Source organism: Lipotes vexillifer, unplaced genomic scaffold (assembly GCF_000442215.2).
Source record: "Lipotes vexillifer unplaced genomic scaffold, Lipotes_vexillifer_v1.1 scaffold91, whole genome shotgun sequence".
NCBI lineage: Eukaryota > Metazoa > Chordata > Mammalia > Artiodactyla > Lipotidae > Lipotes > Lipotes vexillifer.
Genome location: NW_006777583.1, coordinates 1,912,477 through 1,933,138, shown reverse-complemented (window position 1 = coordinate 1,933,138; position 20,662 = coordinate 1,912,477). Strand labels below are relative to the sequence as shown.

General features: G+C 38.0%; 1 protein-coding gene across 2 annotated transcripts in view; it reads left to right on the top strand.

The window, feature by feature from the left end:
* The first annotated feature begins 209 nt into the window (after positions 1–209).
* Positions 210–20,662, top strand: part of DCP2 (decapping mRNA 2) — a 45,736-nt gene continuing 25,283 nt past the window's right edge. Inside the window, exons 1-4 of one of the 2 annotated variants that reach the window (XM_007451194.1) lie at positions 210–440; positions 12,594–12,745; positions 18,585–18,712; positions 19,129–19,227. In XM_007451194.1, coding sequence (XP_007451256.1) covers positions 388–440; positions 12,594–12,745; positions 18,585–18,712; positions 19,129–19,227 — 432 coding nt within the window. In that variant the 5' untranslated portion in view covers positions 210–387. The remainder of the gene's footprint in view (positions 441–12,593; positions 12,746–18,584; positions 18,713–19,128; positions 19,228–20,662) is intronic. The other variant, XM_007451195.1, reaches the window with a different exon arrangement.

Genomic DNA, 20,662 nt, shown 5'->3' with positions numbered 1-20,662 from the left:
ATTCACCTCAGGGCCCAGTCCAAGGCGGCGGGAAGTTGGTTTTCTGAGTAGCAACTGAATAGCTTGAAGACGGATTGGAGCCGACGGACCAATAAACAAACGTCTCATTGGCTTAGCTTGCTCAGGCTGCTGGTTCTCCAGCTTCCCATTGGCTCTTTCAAGCAGAGCAGGGGCGTGGCTCCAGGGGCTCCGCCCCCACTCCGCGGCCCAGCCTCGGGGTCCCAGGCTGAGGGAGCCGGGCGGAAGTGAGCGGGTCCCGCCCCTTCCCCCTCTCGTTTTCGTCGGAGCCGCAGTTGCCGCCACCGCCGCCGCCTGCTCTCCGTGCCGTACCCTCGGTCCCCGGCCGCGCGGAGCCGGGATGCACTGCTCCTGCTGTGGGTCCTCATCATGGAGACTAAACGGGTGGAGATTCCCTGCAGCGTCCTGGACGATCTCTGCAGGTACCGGGGCGCCCCGCGCTGCTCCGGCCCCTTGTCGTCCCCTACTCTTTTTCTCTAAGTTTCGGCGACCCCGGACGCCTCAGCGTCTCCTCCTTCGGCTCACATCCTTGTCCGGGCTTTCCGGTCCCGCCGCTGCTCCCTTTCCCCCTCGACCCTTATCTCGGACGACACCACCCCTCTTTTTCCGCCGCAGCCTCCCTGTTTCTCACGCCCCCCTCCATTCCTCCTCGCGCAGCGCTGGAATTTCCTCATTTTCTTAGTTCCCCAACTACTTTGATTTCCCCGCAAGCGAAGCCGCTTCTCCAAAGCCTGTATCTTTGGCATTTTGGGGGCAGCCCCTCCCCCCTCCCATTGCTTTTTCTGGCTCTCTGGCTTTCACAGACCGTTTTACCCCCTCCTCCCTCCATCTCATTTCCCCAGTTCTGTTGAAAGACCCCAAGGTTTTTAAGTCTTAGAATCCCAGGTTCTCGGACAATCCCAGGTTCTCGGAAAATTGCAGGGAGCAATTTTCAAATTTACCATTCCCCTTGAGTATTCTTATGGGTCCGTGGCGTTCTCTGTAAATTACTGTAAAGAATTATTCTTTTGTTTATCCCCAAACTTATCATTGGAAGTGGGAAAAAAAGTCTGGAGTTCCTCCTCCCCCGCCAATCTCTTAATTATCCTTCTTAAAGGAAATTCTCAACCGCTGGGTTTTAACTCATGGAGTACTTTTACAAGAGAAATTTCCTGAGTTCTTCTCTCTTGTTGGCTATGATTTCAGATAGCCAAGCAAGTGTAAAATGGCCTTAAAATTTTACTTCAGGAAAAGAAACTCATTTTGGTGCAGTAATACCCTGAGTTGTCGTCGGTGTAAGTGGGTTGTGAAGTAATTTTAATTACAAATGAGTGAAAGCTCTGATTAAAACAAACACATTTCACGTATTTATGTCTAAAAGTCTGACTTTTAGTAGTTGTGTCGCATTCACGCCTCTTTTAATGGGAAAGGAAGAACTAATACTTGTGGAGTTATTACTGAGTGCCAGGCAGGCACTGGCTGCTCTCTTCACATGTATCATTTAATCCTCGAAACCACCCTATTTGGTAGGTGCAGTTTTTTCCATTTTCATCTGACAGACTCAGGTTGTAATTTACACAAGGTCACATTCATCTTAATTTAGAAAATCAAGATTTAAGACCTAGGCCTTTTTAACGTCTGCTTTTTTTCCTACGCAGGTGGATGAAATAGAAAGTCAAGTCTAATGTTATATCCTCACAAAAGAAAAGTACATTTAGATAAGTAAATAGACTAATTCTGCAACCACTGAGAATTAACGTCACTGGACTTCTTTAGTGATGGTAGGATTATAACTTTTGGAATATGATAGACTCGAATGAACCACTTAAAAGGCCCTCATTTTCTATGATCATTTTTCTTAAAGAGGTTTGATGTCTGTCTTAGGTAAATGAGTGGAAGAACATGTACCAGATGTGAGATTATGTTTTTTTATTTTCTTATTCATGTTTCCAAGATTTTTTAGAGGATGTACATTTTGTAGTTAGAAAAATTAAATATGAGTAGTATTTGGAAAGGTGAGCAATAGTTTATGTGTGAATTAATAGGGATACAGGTGATTTAGAAAAGATGGGCAATCTTATACTTTTTACAGGCATCTAAACTAATTGTCCCATTAGTATTGGGTTTATTTTGTATATTATGGAGGATTACATTATTTAAAGACGTCATATCACCATTATGAAGGTGGTTAATTTTATGTGTGTAATTTTACTTAAAAATAATGGTGTTGTGTTTTGTAGACTTCTTGTCAAACATCTGTTGTGTTAAATAAAGATTCTTACTTGTTTTTCTAGTTAGTGTATTTAAACTATTTTATACAAATTTTTTGGAATAGAGAAAAATTTCTTTTTTTCCTTTAAGAAAATTTTTTGTAATTACTGTGTTTTGGCTCTGTAAGAATGATGTTTTTAAAAATTAGGGCTAGCTACTTGTTAAACTAACAGTGAAACTGTTAACAAACCAAACTTGGGTCTACTCCCCTGAGGTGCAGAAAAGCCTATGCTGCCACTGTTTGTGGTTGAAGGGAAGTACTGCATTTATTGCTGGGCCATGCAAGGAAGAATGGACAGTTCATGCTCAAAAGACAAACTCCCCAATGGCTTCCAGGGAAGGGTTTTTAAAGGCAAGATGAGGGAAAGGGTCCAGGGTGAGTAATCAGCTCGTGGACATCCTTCTGATAGGTTGGTGGTGAGGTAACAGGGTGGCATTTTAGTAATCTCAAATTATCAGCCTGCTTTCAAGGGTCTGAGGTCTGCTTGCTGGTGGTCAGCATGCAGTTGACTTCTTCCACCTGGTGGGGGTTTTAGTTTCTGCAAAACAACTTTGGGATATGGCTCAGGATATTATCTATAGGCCTTGAGGAGGAACTAAAGGTCCTTGACTTTGTTTTATGGCTAAGCCATTATTATTTTGTCATGCTAGACTGCTTTCCTTTGTTTCTGCATTTTCTTGCTTTTCTGAACCAAATTTAGTCTAGGAGGCTAAAACTTTTCTCTGAATAAGAGGTGACTGATAGGGGGTGGGAATGTCTTTTCCCAGGAAGCCTCCTGCTCCGTTTTAAAACCAAATAACCATTTCTTAAAACTTGAGGTTTTAAAAGTAATACCATTTTTCAAGTTAATATTTATAATATCTTTGTTGATTAATTTAAAGATTTAAAAAAAATTTTTGTATGTATGCATGGCTGTGTTGAGTCTATGTTGCTGTGCCCAGGCTTTCTCTAGTTGCGGTGAGCGGGGGCTACTCTTCATTGCAGTGCTCAGGCTTCTCTTGTTGCGGAGCATGGGCTTCAGTAGTTGTGGCTCGCGGGCTCTAGAGCACAGGCTCAGTAGTTGCGGTGCGCGGGCTTAGTTGCTCCGCGGCATGTGTGATCTTCCTGGACCAGGGCTTGAACCCGTGTCCCCTGTATTGGCAGATGGGTTCTTAACCACTGCGCCACCGGGGAAGTCCTATACTTCTTTTTTAAGTACCTGCTAATTTATAAGTTTGGTCTTGACTCTTGTTTTTACTCCCTTTGTATTTTCTCCAGTTTTACTTATGATCAGTACCTGTAAGGGTTTTTTGCTTTGTGTTATTTTGATTTTTGATAAATTACATAGTCCTGCTAATCTTGTCTATGTCAGTTATTGACCATATATATTAATATGTTTCGGAGGAATGTAAAATTTGAGAGTGATTTTTATGTGAAACATTAGAGCAAGAGACTTAAATTTTCAAGATGTGACTTTATAACCATTAGACGGCTTATAACCTAAGACATGAAATGTTATTTTTCAGGTGGTTGAATATGGGACATTTCATTTACAGGAATACTGTGCAGCCATTAGAAATTCCTCAGGCAGTTAGCAAACAGTAAACTGAAGGAAAATGTCTGTGTTTTGAAAATGTACACAATATACTACTGAGGGCAATAACTAGTCATTTTATGCCCTTTGTTAAAACAAATTTTTAAATGTTTTGTATATGTATGTTTGTGTGCATGCACAGGAGAAGTCTGAAAGTAATAGATACACCAAACTGATAAAACTGGTGACTTCTGGGTGAAATGGAATTGGAGGAGAGGAAGGGAAGACTCTGGTCTAAAATGCGTTAGTGAACCAAAATTACTTTATAATAAAACATGTATGTGTATGTAAAAAAGTAAATCAGCACCATTTTATGGTGATATTTGCCTTTGGTGCGCCATGATTTTTGACATTAAAAGTAAAATACATAGTTTTTCAGTACTATTTAAATAATCTTATTAAAGATTTGGAAAGCATGTTTTTAAAGTAAAAACTGAAAACTGCAGTTTGGTAAGTTATTTCTCTTAAAGAAGTGTTTGGAGTTTTTTATAAGCCCCGTTAGAATTAAATTGTAAAGCCACTCCAGTGTTAAAAGGAGAAAGGTATTTTCTAGCAACTAATGTTGCTGCTATTTTGGTGATCCTATAGGTTAATTAAATAATTTGTGTTTATCTTCAGCTTGCTGTCTTAGTGTTCAGTTCACTGGAAGCATTTTTGTATTAATTGTAGTCCTTGTGCTGATACTTTGTCTATCTGTGGGAACATTGGAAAGGTACATTTTTGTTAGGTGGAGAAGTTTTTCCCATAACAAAATATTGTGGAAAGCATTTTATTTTAGCTATTAAAATATACATATGTATGTATATACAAACACTTTTAAATCTTTAAAACAGATCAAAAACATTCACAGAATGAAAGCATTGAAGTTTAATTTTCCTGTATCAAAATTTCCTATTTCTTACAAAGTTTCTTAAAGAAGTTAGCTTTTCAGTATTAAAAAATGTACTCATCTGTAAGGTTTAAAAAAAAATCAAACAGTACAGATGAATTTATAAAATGAAAAGCAACAGTCTCTTGCCCTACCCCTTTTATCCCAGTTCTGCTCTCCAGACTTTTTCCTGTTTTGTGTTCAGTTCTTCTGGTGGATATTTCAGTATTTTAAAGTATACTTGCACCAGTTGCTATCAACTTTAGATATTAGATTGAGGATTTAGTGTATCTTGGTAGATTATTAAGTGAGGGTTTAGTTTACACTTACTGTTGCCCTTGTCCTACTTCCAATACAGTTATATCACTATTTTAAATCGTTCCATTGGTTACCTTCGTGACTTTAATATACTTAAAATTGTATTTCTGTTTTACAGACTTCAGTGTCTCTTGAGTCTGTATTTGATAAGGTGAGGCACTTAGTGCCCCATCATTTCTTCCGTTTCTTACCCATTCCCTCAGTTTCTATCCAGGTGAACTGAAAAATAGAAATTAAGATTGATAGTATTTACATTACATTTTGTAACCTTATGAAATCTTATACATTTTGCTACTGGTTGATTGCAAGAGCTGAATAATAATAATGGCGTTTGTTATACAGTATGACTTTGTAAATATTTTTCACAGTAGAGACAAGTCTACAATGGTTAGGATTTTGTTTCTTTTCCATCTGGCCATAGTCAAGATCCTTTTGTAAGAACCTTGAAAGAGAATGAATGTCCTAATGAATTCTCTTTTCTTACATTCTACAAATTGCTCAAAATAATACAGTTTAATTTTTTCTTTTGGAGAAGGAAGCATATGCTTTGTTCATTATTCCCTGACTCCTTCTAGCTATTCTTGAAATAATTTTTTCCCCTTTTGTTCTAATTTTGGCTTTTTGCTTCATGTTTGGACTGTGATTCTCTTGTACATTTACCCTTCTACCCCAACATGCCCAAAGTTTCTTGCTGCCGTCCACCATCACCCCCCATCTTCTCCTTTATTTTTTATTTATTTTTTTAAAGATTCTTTTTTACTTTTTAAAGTTTTTAATTTATTTTTTTATTTTTGGCTGTGTTGGGTCTTTGTTGCTGTGTGCGCGCTTTCTCTAGTTGCGGCGAGCGGGGCTACTGTTTGTTGCAGTGCGCGGCCTTCTCATTGCGGTGGATTCTCTTGTTGCAGAGCATGGGCTCTAGGTGCGCGGGCTCAGTAGTTGTGGCTCACGGGCTCTAGAGTGCAGGCTCAGTAGTTGTGGCACATGGGTTTAGTTGCTCTGTGGCATGTGGGATATTCCCCGGACCAGGGCTCGAACCCGTGTCCCCTGCATTGGCAGGTGGATTCTTAACCACTGCACCACCAGGGAAGTCCCTGCTCCTTTATTATATCCTTGGTCTTACCCTCAATCATACTAATATCTACTGTTCTACAGAATTCTTTTTTCCTGGAGAATGCCGTCTTGGAGATCTCCACTCTCTTAGTCTAATCTGGACTGGTTGCTTCTTAGTCTTGCCAAACAACTGGCACACGAGAATTCCCTTTCCCAGCTCTCCCAGGTTGTATCTTTTCTTTCTTGAATCCTGTTTTATGCTTTCTTGGTTTTCATTTTTGTTTTGCTGGTGTACATTCTAAAGTAATTTCCTTTGAGGGGGTCATTAGAGAGTAAGCTTTCTGAGTCTGTATATGACTGAAGTGTCTCTTTTTCTTCTCATGGTTATGTTTCCAGGTGGTCCAGGGTCCACACTTTCAGTACCAAGGTTCCAGGAGATATCCTCAACAATGTCTTTTCTTCACAACCAGTTTTTTAATGTGTTTAATTTTTTCTTTGTCATTTAGATTTTCCTTATTAGACATTGGGTGATTTTTGGTTGCTGTTTCATATTTAAGATGAGGCTGTAGAGGGACTTGTTGTTAGGCTTCTTTATGAGAGTAGATAGGGAGCTGACTTTTATGCTGGGAGACCCTTGAATACCAGTGTGTAGGAGTTTTGCTTTGGGGTGCCAACACTCAAACCTGTATGCTAAAGTTAGAAAAGGGCCTTGGGTGTTGTTCCTCCTTCCCCCACCTTTTGTAGGAGAAACTCCTGACTGTCAGAGGAATGAAAGAAGAGTGGATGTTCTCCTATTACATAAATAGACCTCTCTGTTGTTCTTTTTTAAAAGTTTGATTTCTTATTCTCATCTTCCAGCTTAGCTTTCTTCATTTGGGGCTTTTCTGGATTGGGATGGGAATGGGATTGGATTTCTTTGTCTTAGGCATTTTCTTACCCCCTTTTAGATTGTGGTTAGTATCCTCTAGAAATTTGTTGAAATGCAAGTTTAAAAAAAAATTATTTAATTAATTAATTTTTGGCTGGGTTGGGTGTTAGTTGCTGCACGTGGGCTTTCTCTAGTTGCGGCCAGTGGGGGCTACTCTTCGTTGCGGTGCGCGGGCTTCTCATTTCAGTGGCTTCTCTTGTTGTAGAGCACAGGCTCTAGGCACGCGGGCTTCAGTAGTTGTGTCACTCAGGCTCAGTAGTTGTGGCTCATGGGCTCTAGAGCGCAGGCTCAGTAGTTGTGGCGCACGGGCTTAGTTGCTCCGCGGCATGTGGGATCTTCCCGGACCAGGGCTTGAACCCGTGTCCCCTGCATTGGCAGGTGGATTCTTAACCACTACACCATCAGGGAAGTCTGAAATGCAAATTTCTAGTTAAAGATAGTAGACTGAACACAAACATCTACTCCACAAAAAGAGTAAAGTTTAACAATTTTAAATGCATAACCCACAAGAAAAGGAAGATTGGGTGAAGAGATGAGCAACAAAACTTGGAAACCGTACAGCAGAAGGGAAAGTGGCATATGACTTAGCAGACCTGATAGAGTGAAAGACTACTGTAGTAGTCAGTCTACTTCAGAATCAGAGAATGTTGAAAAGTGGCAGAAGTGAGTTTATGCATCCTGTGTACATATTGAAAACCATCCTTCTTCCCCTGCTCAGCTCCCAGAATGTGGCAGCCTGGGCTTTACCCTCCAGATAGGAGATTGGAAGCTTCTTGTCTAGATGATCTGACTAGCCCACGAGGAAACACCTAAAGATACTAACATTGGAGGTTCCTTGATTAAATGGCTCAGACTGATCACCATAAGTGGTGCCTCATAGTTTGACAACCTTCCTAATTAGCTTTGTGGTCTATCACATTAAATACGAACATCTGAAATAGGCCTCTTAACACAAAAAGTAGAGCATAAAACTAACAACAACAAAAAAGCAACTGAAAAGAATCAAACTATGTAAATAGAAGAAAACTTTAAAACAAAAAAACCCCTCAAAACTACATTGATCTCCTTAGATAGGTTTTTACAGTCATGGAATAACAGAATTATCTGTGAAAGCATAATTTAAACAAAAATAGCCTTTGGAATTTTAAATATGAGAGTAGAAACAAAAACCTCAATAGATGGCTTGCAAGAGACTGTTTCCCGAAAGTAAGGGGGCTTGAGAAATTAGAGATAGGAAATATCAGAGAATAGTGAAGAATCAAAGGATCAGTCCATGAGGTCCTTTAGTACTGAAGGAGGTGAGTTTCTAAATAGGTAAAGTCCATTGAATGGGTGATGCAGTGGATGAATAATAGACGACTGAGAAATTTCAGAACATTGAGGATAGAAGGAAGAACCTGGAAGCTTCCAGTCTGAAAAAACAGGTTGGACAAAGGAATCTGAGTGACTTCAGTCTTCACATCAAAATTATAGGCTGACAGGAGTGGGCACTGTCTTCAGGATTCTGAAGGAAAATGATTTCCAACCTGGAATTCTTTACCTAGCCAAAGTGTCAAGTGTGAGGATAAAAATATTTTCAAATTCACCATGTCTTAATATTAATCTCCCCTGCATCCTTTTTCCAGAAGGCATGGGAGGATGTACTTCGTAAAAATAGGAAGTACATTAATTAGGAGGAAGACAGGATATAAGAAATAGATCTAAATACAGGATGGGGCTTCCGCGGTGGCACAGTGGTTAAGAGTCCACCTGCCAATGCAGGGGACACAGGTTCGAGCCCTGGTCCGGGGAAGAACTCACATGCCGCGGAGCAACTAAGCCCGTGTGCCACAACTACTGAGCCTGTGCTCTAGAGCCCGCGAGCCACAACTGCGGAGTCAGCGTGCCACAACTACTGAAGCCTGTGCGCTTAGAGCCCGTGCTCTGCACGCAAGAGAAGCCACCGCAATGAGAAGACAGCGCACCGCAACAAAGAGTAGCCCCTGCTCACTGCAACTAGAGAAAGCCTGCGCACAGCAACGAAGACCCAGTGTAGCCAAAAATAAATAAATAAAATAAATTTATTAAAAAAAAATACAGGATGGAGGCGTTGGGAACTATAGGATGTTAGTGAAAGGATAGCATAGAATGACAGATGTGTATCATGTGAAGTGACAAACACTCCAGACTGGAACAGATCAGAAGGCTCGGGGATAGTCTTCAAGATGAAACGGATGTGTCTGAATTAACATCTTGAGAAAAAAAATTTAGGAAACTAGTGGAAGATTGAGTTAGTGACAAGTATAGAGAAAACAAAGCAAAGACAATAAGACATTTATTAATTAGTGGCAGGACAAAGGATTGTGCTTTATTTAAAGGGAAAACAATCGTAGCTTGTCACATGGCTTAGTCTTGAATTGCGTTTGCAGAGTCATAGTAATGTAAAGACTGAATTTTTCTTTTCTTTCATTTTTTTTTTTTTTTTTTTTTCGGGGGGCCTCTCACTGTTGTGGCCTCTCCCGTTGTGGAGCCCAGGCTCCGGATGCACAGGCTCAGCGGCCATGGCTCAAGGGCCTAGCCGCTCCGCGGCATGTGGGATCCTCCCGGACCGGGGCACGAACCTGTGTCCCCTGCATCAGCAGGCGGACTCTCAACCACTGCACCACCAGGGAAGCTCAAGACTGAATTTTTGATCTAACCCGGTGGTTATCAACTGGGAGTGATTTTGCTCCCCTCAGGGAACTTTGGCAGTGGCTGGAGATCTTTTTGGTTGTCACAGCTTACTGGAGAGTGCTATTGACATCTAATAAGCAGAGGCTACGGATGGTGCTAAACACCTACAGCACACAGGACTGTAGCTCCTCTCTACATATAATTATCAGTTCCAGGTGTCAATAGTGCTGAAGTTAACACACTAACCAAACTACGATATTATTTTGTTGGGAAGATGGAGAGGTGAGAATGGTGTGTAGAATGAGAGTGGGAGGACTGGAGTTGTTAATTCTTCAACTTCCATAATGGAAATCAGTAGAAAATGTCCCAAACTGAGAAAATAAGATATAGCAGACAGGTGTTTTTTTTGAGACTTGGTGTAAGTTAAATAAGATAAAAGAAGCCTAGTTTTTTCAGTGCTTTTTGTCTTTGTGTATCATCTACTGGCTAGTCTGAGACTTGGGTAGTGGTCTGTCTCATACATCGTTCAGCTCACAGTGTGTGGTATGCTGTTTGTATTCTAATCCAAGTTTGTGCAGTTTGGGGTTGAGCCTTAGAGTTCATAAACAATTTTGTGGGACCATTTTCCTGAGCTGCTCCTTTTCTGCTATCTCCCTGGTACTTCTTGGCTCCCTTTTTGAGGAAATTGAATATTGAAAAAGGCAAAAATGGAAAGACGCTCTACCACACATTTCATGTGACTCTGCTTATGCCTGGGACCAAGCAGCTGGAGGTTAGAAGTAAAATAAGCAATGGATGTTGGCCCTAATCTCTTGGGACCTCCCAGCTCTTGCTGTGGGAGAGGAAGGTTCCCGTCCATCAAAGTTTTAGTCTCTGTGGATCCCTGTTACAGCCACTGTTGCTGCCAAGTCTAACCAGTGTGGCATTGCTTGGGCGCTGGGGCATGAGAGAATGGAGAAAAGAGAGGGGAAATTTCCCCCACTGTCTCTGAGTGTTAAGAGATTCCTTTCTTGATCCTTGAGGGCTTTTGGAGGTCACTTCTAACCCCCAATCCAGCTAGGGGATATTGGAGGGTGAAAAATGGTAAAATTTGAATATTCGTCATCTTCCCCAGTCTTTCTCCTGCTGTTTACTTTTCACAGTCCTCAAACAGCTGCTCCATGTATTTTGTCCAGGTTTTATACGTTTTATGGGAGGGCCAGAGTGGAGTGTGCTTACTCCATCTTACCTTTCAAAGATAAATTGTAACTATCAGTATGTTACTGTAAGTATATGCAGACAATTTGCTAGACTATGGGAATAAAAGTATACAAAGATATCTCAGTGAAATAATTTGGAAGAGTTTATGGACAGTAATAGTAAAAATTAGATGATTACTATAATGGAGGAGTTGAAAGAGTTTATAAATCTGTTCAGAGGAGTCTGATATACCTATATAAGAGATACAGTGTTAAGTCATGAGGGATGAATTATAAGGTTGCTAGATGGACAAGAGAAGGGAATAGATATAGTATGTGGATGGCAATTTAGGACATTACTAAGAATTAGGTATCACTGGGTATAAAGAACCTTACAGAGTGATAGAGGCTGTGCAGGTGAGCAGACACTGGATCTTGAATGCCGTATGGAAGAACTCAGATTTTTATCTTACATTATGCCATTAACGTTGCATGTTACATGTCTTGGTTTTAGTGTAGATGGAGTTTTAAGCTCCTTTCCCCATTGTTTTTCTATATTGAATTGTAGATTATTGTACATACATTTGTCTTAACATTTACTTATTCAATCCCCTATTGGAATGCTACATTATTTTTATAATTTTAAAAGCATTTTTTTTTGAGGTTTGATTTGAAACTTGAAAACAACAAAGAACATTTAGCACCACAGCTAGTGAATAGTGTAAGTGATCAAACTGGGTGATGCTATTTTTAATTTTAGAAAATGACTCTAAAAACCAGTGGATTTCTTTTATGTAGTTCAGTCTATCTCTAAAGGTTGCTAGAAAAAAAGATTACAAAAATGCTAAGCGTGGAAGAAGCTTAATGGTGGTTGCTTAATGAGTCCTGTAGATCACATAAATTTTGACTTGTTGCATTAAAAAGGGGTTATTTATCTTAATCATATATATACATATGTGTATTTAATATAGTGCACACTTATACTACGTATTAAAATAAATGTCCCTTCCTCCCTCTGAATGTACTTGGAAAAGACAATTTAGGTTTTTTTAAAAGTGAGTATATTTGAGGGCTTCCCTGGTGGCGCAGTGGTTGAGAGTCCGCCTGCCGATGCAGGGGACATGGGTTCGTGCCCCTGGGCCCGTGAGCCATGGCCGCTGAGCCTGCGCGTCCGGAGCCTATGCTCCACAACGGGAGAGGCCCGCGTACCGCAAAAAAAAAAAAAAAAAAAAAAGTGAGTATATTTGAAAGTTATTTTGAACTCAGGTTCTTCAAATGAGCTTTTTGGGAAATCTGGTCTATTAATGATTTCTTTAATTTTTTTTGTAATACTTTAAATATGAAGATTAAGCAGCTAACATCTTTTCTATTTGAGTATATGAATATATTTGCATATATTCTTTGAAAATTGTTACCAGACATGGGAGGGAATCCTGGTGAAGTTTGTTTTCTTGCTCACCTTTAATTTATTGTTAGAGAGCTCTTAAGTTTATCTCTGTACTTGTGAACAGAGGGTAGATGGCCTCTTAAAAATATTCTATTTTGAATGAGATATATGTGATATCTCTTTTTTTTTTTTTTTTTTTTAAAGACTCATCTTCCCTGTAGTAATTTCCTGCCAGTTTTGCTTCCTTGATCAGTACTGCTCTGGGTCCCTTTTCTATGTTGGTGGGTCAGGAGTGAAGCAATTAAAAAGGTTAAAATAAATTGTTAATGGTTTGTACATGTAATTTTTGTATGTTTTTTGTTTTTGACAGCCGATTTATTTTGCATATTCCCAGCGAGGAAAGAGACAATGCTATCCGAGTGTGTTTTCAGATTGAACTTGCCCATTGGTTTTACTTGGATTTCTACATGCAGAACACACCAGGATTACCTCAGTGTGGGATAAGAGACTTTGCTAAAGCTGATATCCTTTTTATTACTATAATGAATGTCTTTCATTCTTATTAATAAGGTATTTAAGCACAAATTTTCTTTTGCTTGTCGTTGAGATTTATAACCTTTTAGATAAAACATACTTGATTTCTAAAAATGGTCAAAAATGTAAAACATATATATATGGTTTGTGCCTGATTGTGGTAGGCACACTTTGATAGTACAGTTGTACCTTGGTATTTATGGGGATGGTTCCAGGACCACCCCGCTTCCTGCAGGATACGAAAATCCGTGGATGCTCAAGTTCCTTAGATTGTGTAAAATGGCAAAGTACAGTTAGCCCTCAGTATCTGCGGGTCCTACATCTGGATACTGGGGGGCCAACTGTATTCTTATTTTTATGTTGAGGACCCCCTAAAATGTGCAGTGATCATTAGAATTAAATTTGATTTTCTTTTTTTTCATAGGTAGCCAGCCTATTTCTAGAACTGATCTGTTTCTTACATTTCTCTTGCTTTTCCACTTAACTGGATGATCTTTATTCAGATTACTACCTTTCTGGGATAGAAATTCTTAAATAATTATTGAGTACTTGCTGTTTTCAAAGCAGTTTTTGGGTCTGTGGCAAATTCAAAGAAGTCCTTGCCTTTAGAGAAGCTTTTGTTCCTCCCTATTTACAAATAAAACAGAAACTTTTCATCATTTATTAATTATAAGATTGACATGAATATTTAAGATTATAAAAGAAGCTATGTCACAAGGCAAAAAAATTGATGAATTGCTAATGCTTCTTATACTAAGTGTTTTTAGAATTTGGCAAAAGGTGGAAAGATTTTAGGCAAAGCTGTATTTTTAAGGAAATATAGAATTATCTAAACAGGCTGGAGTGGGGAATATGTTGCAGGTAAAGAAAAGGGACTGAGCAAAATTGGAGAGTTGGAAAGGATAAGAGATATTTTGGAAAGTAAATTAGTTTGTATTGAGTTTCTTACAGGGATACAAGAGGGGATATGGATGGAAGTTATATAGGGGGAATTTGTGGGGTTTTAAATCCTGAGCCAAACTGCTTTGATTTTTATTCTCTAGGTCATTGTTTTTAACCATAAATCATGTGCTCAGATGCAATTGTACCCACAAGTTCACTGTACTACACTAGTTGGAGTAGGAGTAGGGATAGGTGACCTAAAATAACCCTCATACTCAGCTCCCTATGCTTTTTCTTGAGCTGTATGAAGTAAGGAACCCCTTAGGGCTCTGTAGAAAATGGATGAAACTCTGTTTATTCTGCATTACTGTTAACCATTGAAAGTTTTTGAGCAAGACAAAGTTAAGAATATTACTCAGATCATTTGAAAATGGTATTCAAGAAAACTTATTTGGCAGGACAGGTTGAACCACAAGGACTGTTAAATACTTGAGATATGGAGCAGTAAGGTCCTGAACCATAGTTGAGGGACTACAAAGAAAAGACAGAAGAGACGAATTTCAGTGGCAGAAATGCTCAAGCTGTTTGACAGATTAAATATGGAGAGGTAAATGAAGAAATCAAAGGGGAGTAGAAGTACTATTGAGCACTGTCTTTGTTAAAGTCTCGGTAGCAGGTTTTATGAAGAAATCATAGAAGACTTTGCTTTTAAGGAGCTATAAACATGATTAAAACAGGAAAGTTGTCTTCTGCGTTTTTGGTCTGTTTTGCATAGACTTAGGATTCTACCAGAGCAACTATGCATACTTTGGGATTCTGGGTAAGATTCTGTGTGTGTATGCACATGAGTTTTAAAAACTTTCCTTGTTATTAAAAAAAAAAGCCTCTGTTTTAGTTAAGTTTCTTTTAATTCATTTATATGGAAGAAAAAACTTTTATTGCTAGTGTGGTAGACTTCATTCAATAATTGAGTGCTTTGTCTGTGCCAGGCATTGTGCAGTGAACAAGGTAGATTTGGTTGCTATCTTCAAGAAGATTACAGACAGGAAAGGACATGATTACATTGCAGTCTGTTAGGTTTTGATAAGGTAGCATAGGGTTCTGTAGGAATAGCTGAAGAGACTAATCCAACCCAGATTTGGAATTAGATAAAAGTTTTTTTTGGAGGAAGGGTCTTGTAGGCTGTGTTTGTTTGGACTTTATCCATAAGAGTAATAAAAGAATATAGGAGATTAAAAAAAAAAAACTACTTTTGGGAAAAAATTTTAACTTACAGAGAAGTTGAAAGTATATTACAATCAACTGCCATTGTACCCGTTTTATGTATTCACCCATTGTTAACTTTTTGCCATATTTGCTTTATTTCTCTAGAGGTGTTTTGAAAGAAGCTCTGAAATAGTGTAGGCAGTGAATTGGAGGAACATGAGATTGGAAACCTAGTTAAGAGGCTATTTCATTAATTTATGAGTGAGAAATGGAAACCTGTGATAGAAGTGAACAGAAAAGATTAAATTTCAGTGGTATTTAGGAGTAAAATTTGTCTTAACTTGGATGTTTGAGGAAAGGTGGAAGAAGGAGTCGAGGATGGTATCCAGGTTTCTGATTTGAACAATTGAGTGGATGGGTGTGCCATTCCATTTGTAGAAAAATAATGGAGGAGAAATTTTGTGGGGGAATGATGGGCTCAGTTATGGACATGTTGGTTTGTGGTACCTGTGGGATATTGAAGTGGTGAGACTATGTAGAATAAAAGTTAATAGTATGAGCTCTGGAGTCAGATTACGTGGGTTGCCATCCCACCTTTGCCATTTACCAGCTGTGCAACCTTGGGCAAATAGTGGGGCTTTTCTGTGCCTCTGTTTTCTCTTTTGTTAATTTTGCATGGTCTTGTGATTTTTCTTCAGTAAGCACTCAGCAGTGTGGGTATAGAATGGCTGTCCTGGACTTGATCCTGGGTTGAGGTTTTACTAGGGAGCTGTATTCAGAATAGTGGGGCAAAGAAATTTTGGATATTGCTAAGACATTGATTAAAGTGATGGACCATATTGTTTAGGGAAGGAAATAAAAGCAGGAGGGTGCTAATATGGAGAAAGGAAGACAGTCAAAAATAGATGTAGAATAACAGTATATTGTGAGTAATTAGAAGACGGCTGTAGAAAATTGTGGTCACAATGTTTTATTCTAATCAAAGTACTATAATAGATCTATTGATGGCAAGGTCCAGAATGTTCCTGTGGGAATTGGTCCCAGAAGTGGGCATGGATATAAAGTACAAGGAATACAAGGAACTGAGCCTGGAGAGTGAGATGAGTTGTTCTTGGGGAGATCAATATCGGCTATGATAATGGAAGGATGGAGATTACTATCTAAATGATTGTCTATCGTTAGAGCAGATTTTTCATGTTTTTGCAAAAATGTTAGAATAAAAAGAGTATATAAAAAAATCACTGAATTGTTAAAAAAGAAAGAGGATATATGTAATACAAGTGTGCTTAAAATTTCTTACATTCTTCATGTAATCAATGTGATCTTCTATCTTTCTCTTAGAACTATTGTGTAGGGCCCAGTAACCCAGATTCAAGACGCAAAATAGTTTGGTTTGGTGGTTAAGAAAATAAGACAGTAGCCAAGTAGTGATTTTAGTGATTTAGAAAGATAATTAACATTACTCAGAGTATGTCATAGGGTTTTTTTAATTAAATACATTGTCTCATTAAATAAAAATGGTATTCAAAAACTTTCCACTCCCTTGTTTGAATTACTTTATGTACTCCTGAATATGGAAGAGGATTGAAGAGTTGTCATTGGGGAAATTGATGTCAGTTTGGATTGGGTTCTGTTATTTGCTAATTGTGTGGACTTGAGCAAGTACTTTTCAACATTAATTCCAAGTGTATCTTGAACTGTAGTTGGTTGGTTCACCAACTCACTCATTTTATGGTGATTTGGGGATAGGGAAAAAAGTAGGTAAATGAAGAGTGTAGATAATTTCCAAGGTTATGTCAGTTGATTTAATTTCTTTTGCTAAACCTTTGTTTTTGTTATTCTTTTTAAAGAAGTTGTTTAATGGGTAGAAAAATGAGATAACACTTCATTAGAGAGACGTTGATGCACCTTGAAGTTATGAGGAACATTGTAGGGAGAAGGAAGAGAAAGAAAAAAAACTAGATAAGTGTCTTCCTCTTTGAATTATTGGAAGTTACCTGTATTCCTGGGGTATATTCGTATGTTTTTTTCACTATGGTTAAATTTTTAATGGAAAAAATATCCATTTATTTTAAATTTATAACTAGATTCAAAAAAATCTTTGGTGACTTTAAAACACATAAGGGATTTTACTGAACATCTCAAGCCAGACTTTTATTGAGAAATAGTTTCCAGAATTCTAGCAAGCTGTTGTAGAACCATAGGGCTTCATGGAATAGTTAGTATTATATCCATAATTGATTCTTTTTTCCCCCCTCCCTAAATAAAGGCAAGAAGTGTTTATATTGAGATTAATCTACTGCCTGTCTTTTAATTACAGTGTTGTTATAGATGGTTGACTTTTTTGAGCTCTTTGAGAACCTTAGTTCTTACTACAACTATAAAACCAAAGCAAAATTTTAAACACAAAGCTGTAGAACTCATAAAATTAGTTTTCATAAAGTGAATTTAATGTGATGTTTTTGTTTAAACCAAACTACTAGTCACAATGTGAATATAATGCTGTCTTTAAGGGTGTTTTGATGTGCCTGTACCACAAGTTTTTCCAGAACCTTTCTTTATGTGTTATGAAACCTTCCTTTCCGTGTTACAATGGAATATCATTTGACTGTAATACACTATTTGCATATTACGTTTTTTCTGTTTTTAGTAGCCCACAGCAGTTAAAGTACTAGTACCAATATGGTCTCTAAAATCAAGTAGTGTAGTACTTGATGGATGAGATCATCCAAATGATTGAAAATATGCTCATATTACATGCCTTTACATTAACATAAAAATGAAAAGACAGAATATGTAAGTTTTCATAGAGGACTTGAAGACCCTTGAGAATGTCCTCCATTTGAGAAACGCTATCATAAATTATAATTTTCCCCACAGTTTTCTTAATTAACAGTACTGTAGTGATGAGGCATTTGGTAGCATGGAGTATTGGAAGCCTGAGCATATACTTTACAGGTTTAGGTTTTATTTAGTTTAAAAAAAAACCTTACTTTACTCAGCCCAATTTTGGGGAGGCATACCCAGTTTCTTTTGAAACAGGCCATACTTTCCTTAAAACCCATATTTACCTTTCTCTATAATCCTTAATAAATCTTCATCTTAAAAATGTTTTAAATTATAGAAGCTATATATACATGGTAAAGAAATTCGGCAGTGTAATATGTTCTGCTTCCCAGAGTTAGCCATTTCCACTTACTCTTTTTTTTTTTTTTTTGGCCTTGAGGCTTGTGGGATCTTAGTTCCCGACCAGGGGTTGATCCTCTGCTCCCTACACAGGAAGTGCGGAGTCCTAACCACTGGAGCACCAGGGAATTCCCACTTTCACTTATTCTGATGGTTCCTAGCTCTTACCAGTATATGTGTACTGTGCTTATATTTCTTGCTGTCAGTTTCAGTATCTGTTGACTCTTAATATGATGAATTCGACCCACTTAACGAGAATTATTCCAAGTGTTCACATGGTCCTGAGTTTATTTGTGTTAACTTTAGGGAGCCAGAGTATTTGAGTATTCACAATTTACTTGATTTGTGTCTAGGCTAAATGCAGAAGTTAGCAATGGCTTGTTCAAGAGAAAACAAATGTGAAAAGACAAAAGCAAGAAGGATAAACTTAAGTGAGGTGAAGATATGAGTAATTTCATGTAAAATACACAGTTGATTTAAATAGATGTCTTTATGTGTATAAGTGCTTAAGCTGTATTAAGGGAGAAAGTAGCTTCCTTAACACAATGTATACTCTTCAGTCATTGTCCATTTTTGCTGCCTCAAGGTGAAGATGTGGAAAAAATTTTGGATGAATGGAAAGAATATAAAATGGGAGTGCCAACATATGGTGCAATTATTCTTGATGAGACACTTGAAAATGTGAGTGAGAGTAATAAAAGATTTTTAGTGAAATGGTGATCAGCTGTTTTCATCCTAATGCGTTGTTTTTATAATGTTCTGAACTGAGGTTTTAAAAATATACTTAGATTTTTAGTTGATAAAAGGCCAGATTTTGTGTATTTCATCTGCATTCTGGGTCTTAATAATTTATACTTGTTGCAGCTTGGCTTATTGCAAAGGAATCATTTGATTTTTGAAGAAATACTTTAAAATGGACAGAATACCTTTCTTTACAGGAAAAGTAATAGTATATTTAGCTTCCTGAAGGATAGTTAACCAAGTAAAATTATTGGTGATAACAGTTACCTGAAGTAAGGAGAAAAGCACTTTTGGCTTTTAGAAAGGAACATGGGAAAGGAGGGCAAGTTTTATTTTTACCTCTGATTGTTTTGTAGGTATTACTGGTTCAGGGGTACCTAGCAAAATCAGGCTGGGGATTTCCAAAAGGAAAAGTAAATAAAGAAGAAGCTCCTCATGATTGTGCTGCTAGAGAGGTGAGTTATTGCAGTTTGAAACAGTAACATTTGGTGGTTATGCTTTGAGTGTGTTCTTTTAGCCATGGAGACTAACTTGTTTGGATCATTTAATCCCCTTTCCAGAACTTGACTGCATGAAGTAACATCTTTTATAATGTAACTGTTGATTCATTTGTCCACATCTGTCATTTATTCTTCTCTCATTTGTTTCCATTTTCTTTCATTGTTCATTTTTTATTCTATTATTTAACTTTTTTTTTAGATATCTTCTCCACCTTTCCTTTTAGAATTGGATTTGTTATTGGTTAAATATTTTGGCTATTATAACCTTTGTTTTATGTTTATATTCTTGGCTTCCAGACAAATGCATAATTTGGGCTTTTCTAAGAAATTTATGTTTGTTGCTCAAAACCCACTCTAGCTTCCTCCCACTGCCTATAGGATGAAGTTTAATTAAGTATTGAAACTCCCTCCCCTATCCCCAACACAAAACTTAGCCATTCCTAAATTTATCTTTCTTTATTCTTAGTAAAAAGAATGAATTCTTTGGTCTCTGAATTTGATTGATTTGTTTCAGCCTCTAGGCTTTTGCATATGTGATTTCCCTACCTGGAAAGTCCGCTCTTCTTCCTGCCTATTCAAATCTTATCTAGGTATCTTTCGAGACCCAGCTCAAATTACTTTTTCCCTAAAGGACTGCCACCAACTAGCTCTATATACAGGGCCTGAGTTTCTTTATTTGTAAAATAAGGAAGTTCATTCTTCTTTAAATTCTGTTTTTTTTAAAAAAATTAATTTTTATTTATTTGTTTGCGCCGGGTCTTAGTTGCGGCCGGCAGGCTCAGTAGTTGTGGCTTGCCAGCTCCTTAGTTGCGTCACTTGGGCTCCTTAGTTGTGGCATGCGAAGTCTCAGTTGCGGCATGCATGTGGGATCTAGTTCCCTGACCAGGGATAGAACCCAGGCCCCCTGCGTGGGGAGCACGGAGTCTTAACCGCTGCGCCACCAGGGAAGTCCCTAAATTCTGTTTATTTAAAAATGTAACCAGTCAGCTGTAGCCCACAGTAATCTGAACTTTAATAGCAATTGCTGTCTTTATCATTCTCTTGGCCTTAACTGTATGGTACCTTGTGATATATTGTATAATGTATTCTTATTTATTAGTTCCTAATCATTTATAACATTACACCTTGTCCTTGACATTTGAGAAGTTGAGCTATGAGGAAGTATGATAAAATGGAAAGAACTGGCCTAGAAGTTGAAAGGTTTTTGTTCTAGTATAGTTTTAGTATATGTTGTTCAATAGCCTAGAGACTTTGGGCAAGTCTCTGTAAGACATAAAATTTTTTAAAATTAATTAATTTATTTTTTTGCCTGCGTTGGGTCTTAGTTGCGGCACGCAGGATCTTCACTGAGGCATGTGTGATCTTTTTTTTTTTTTTTTTTTTTTTTTTT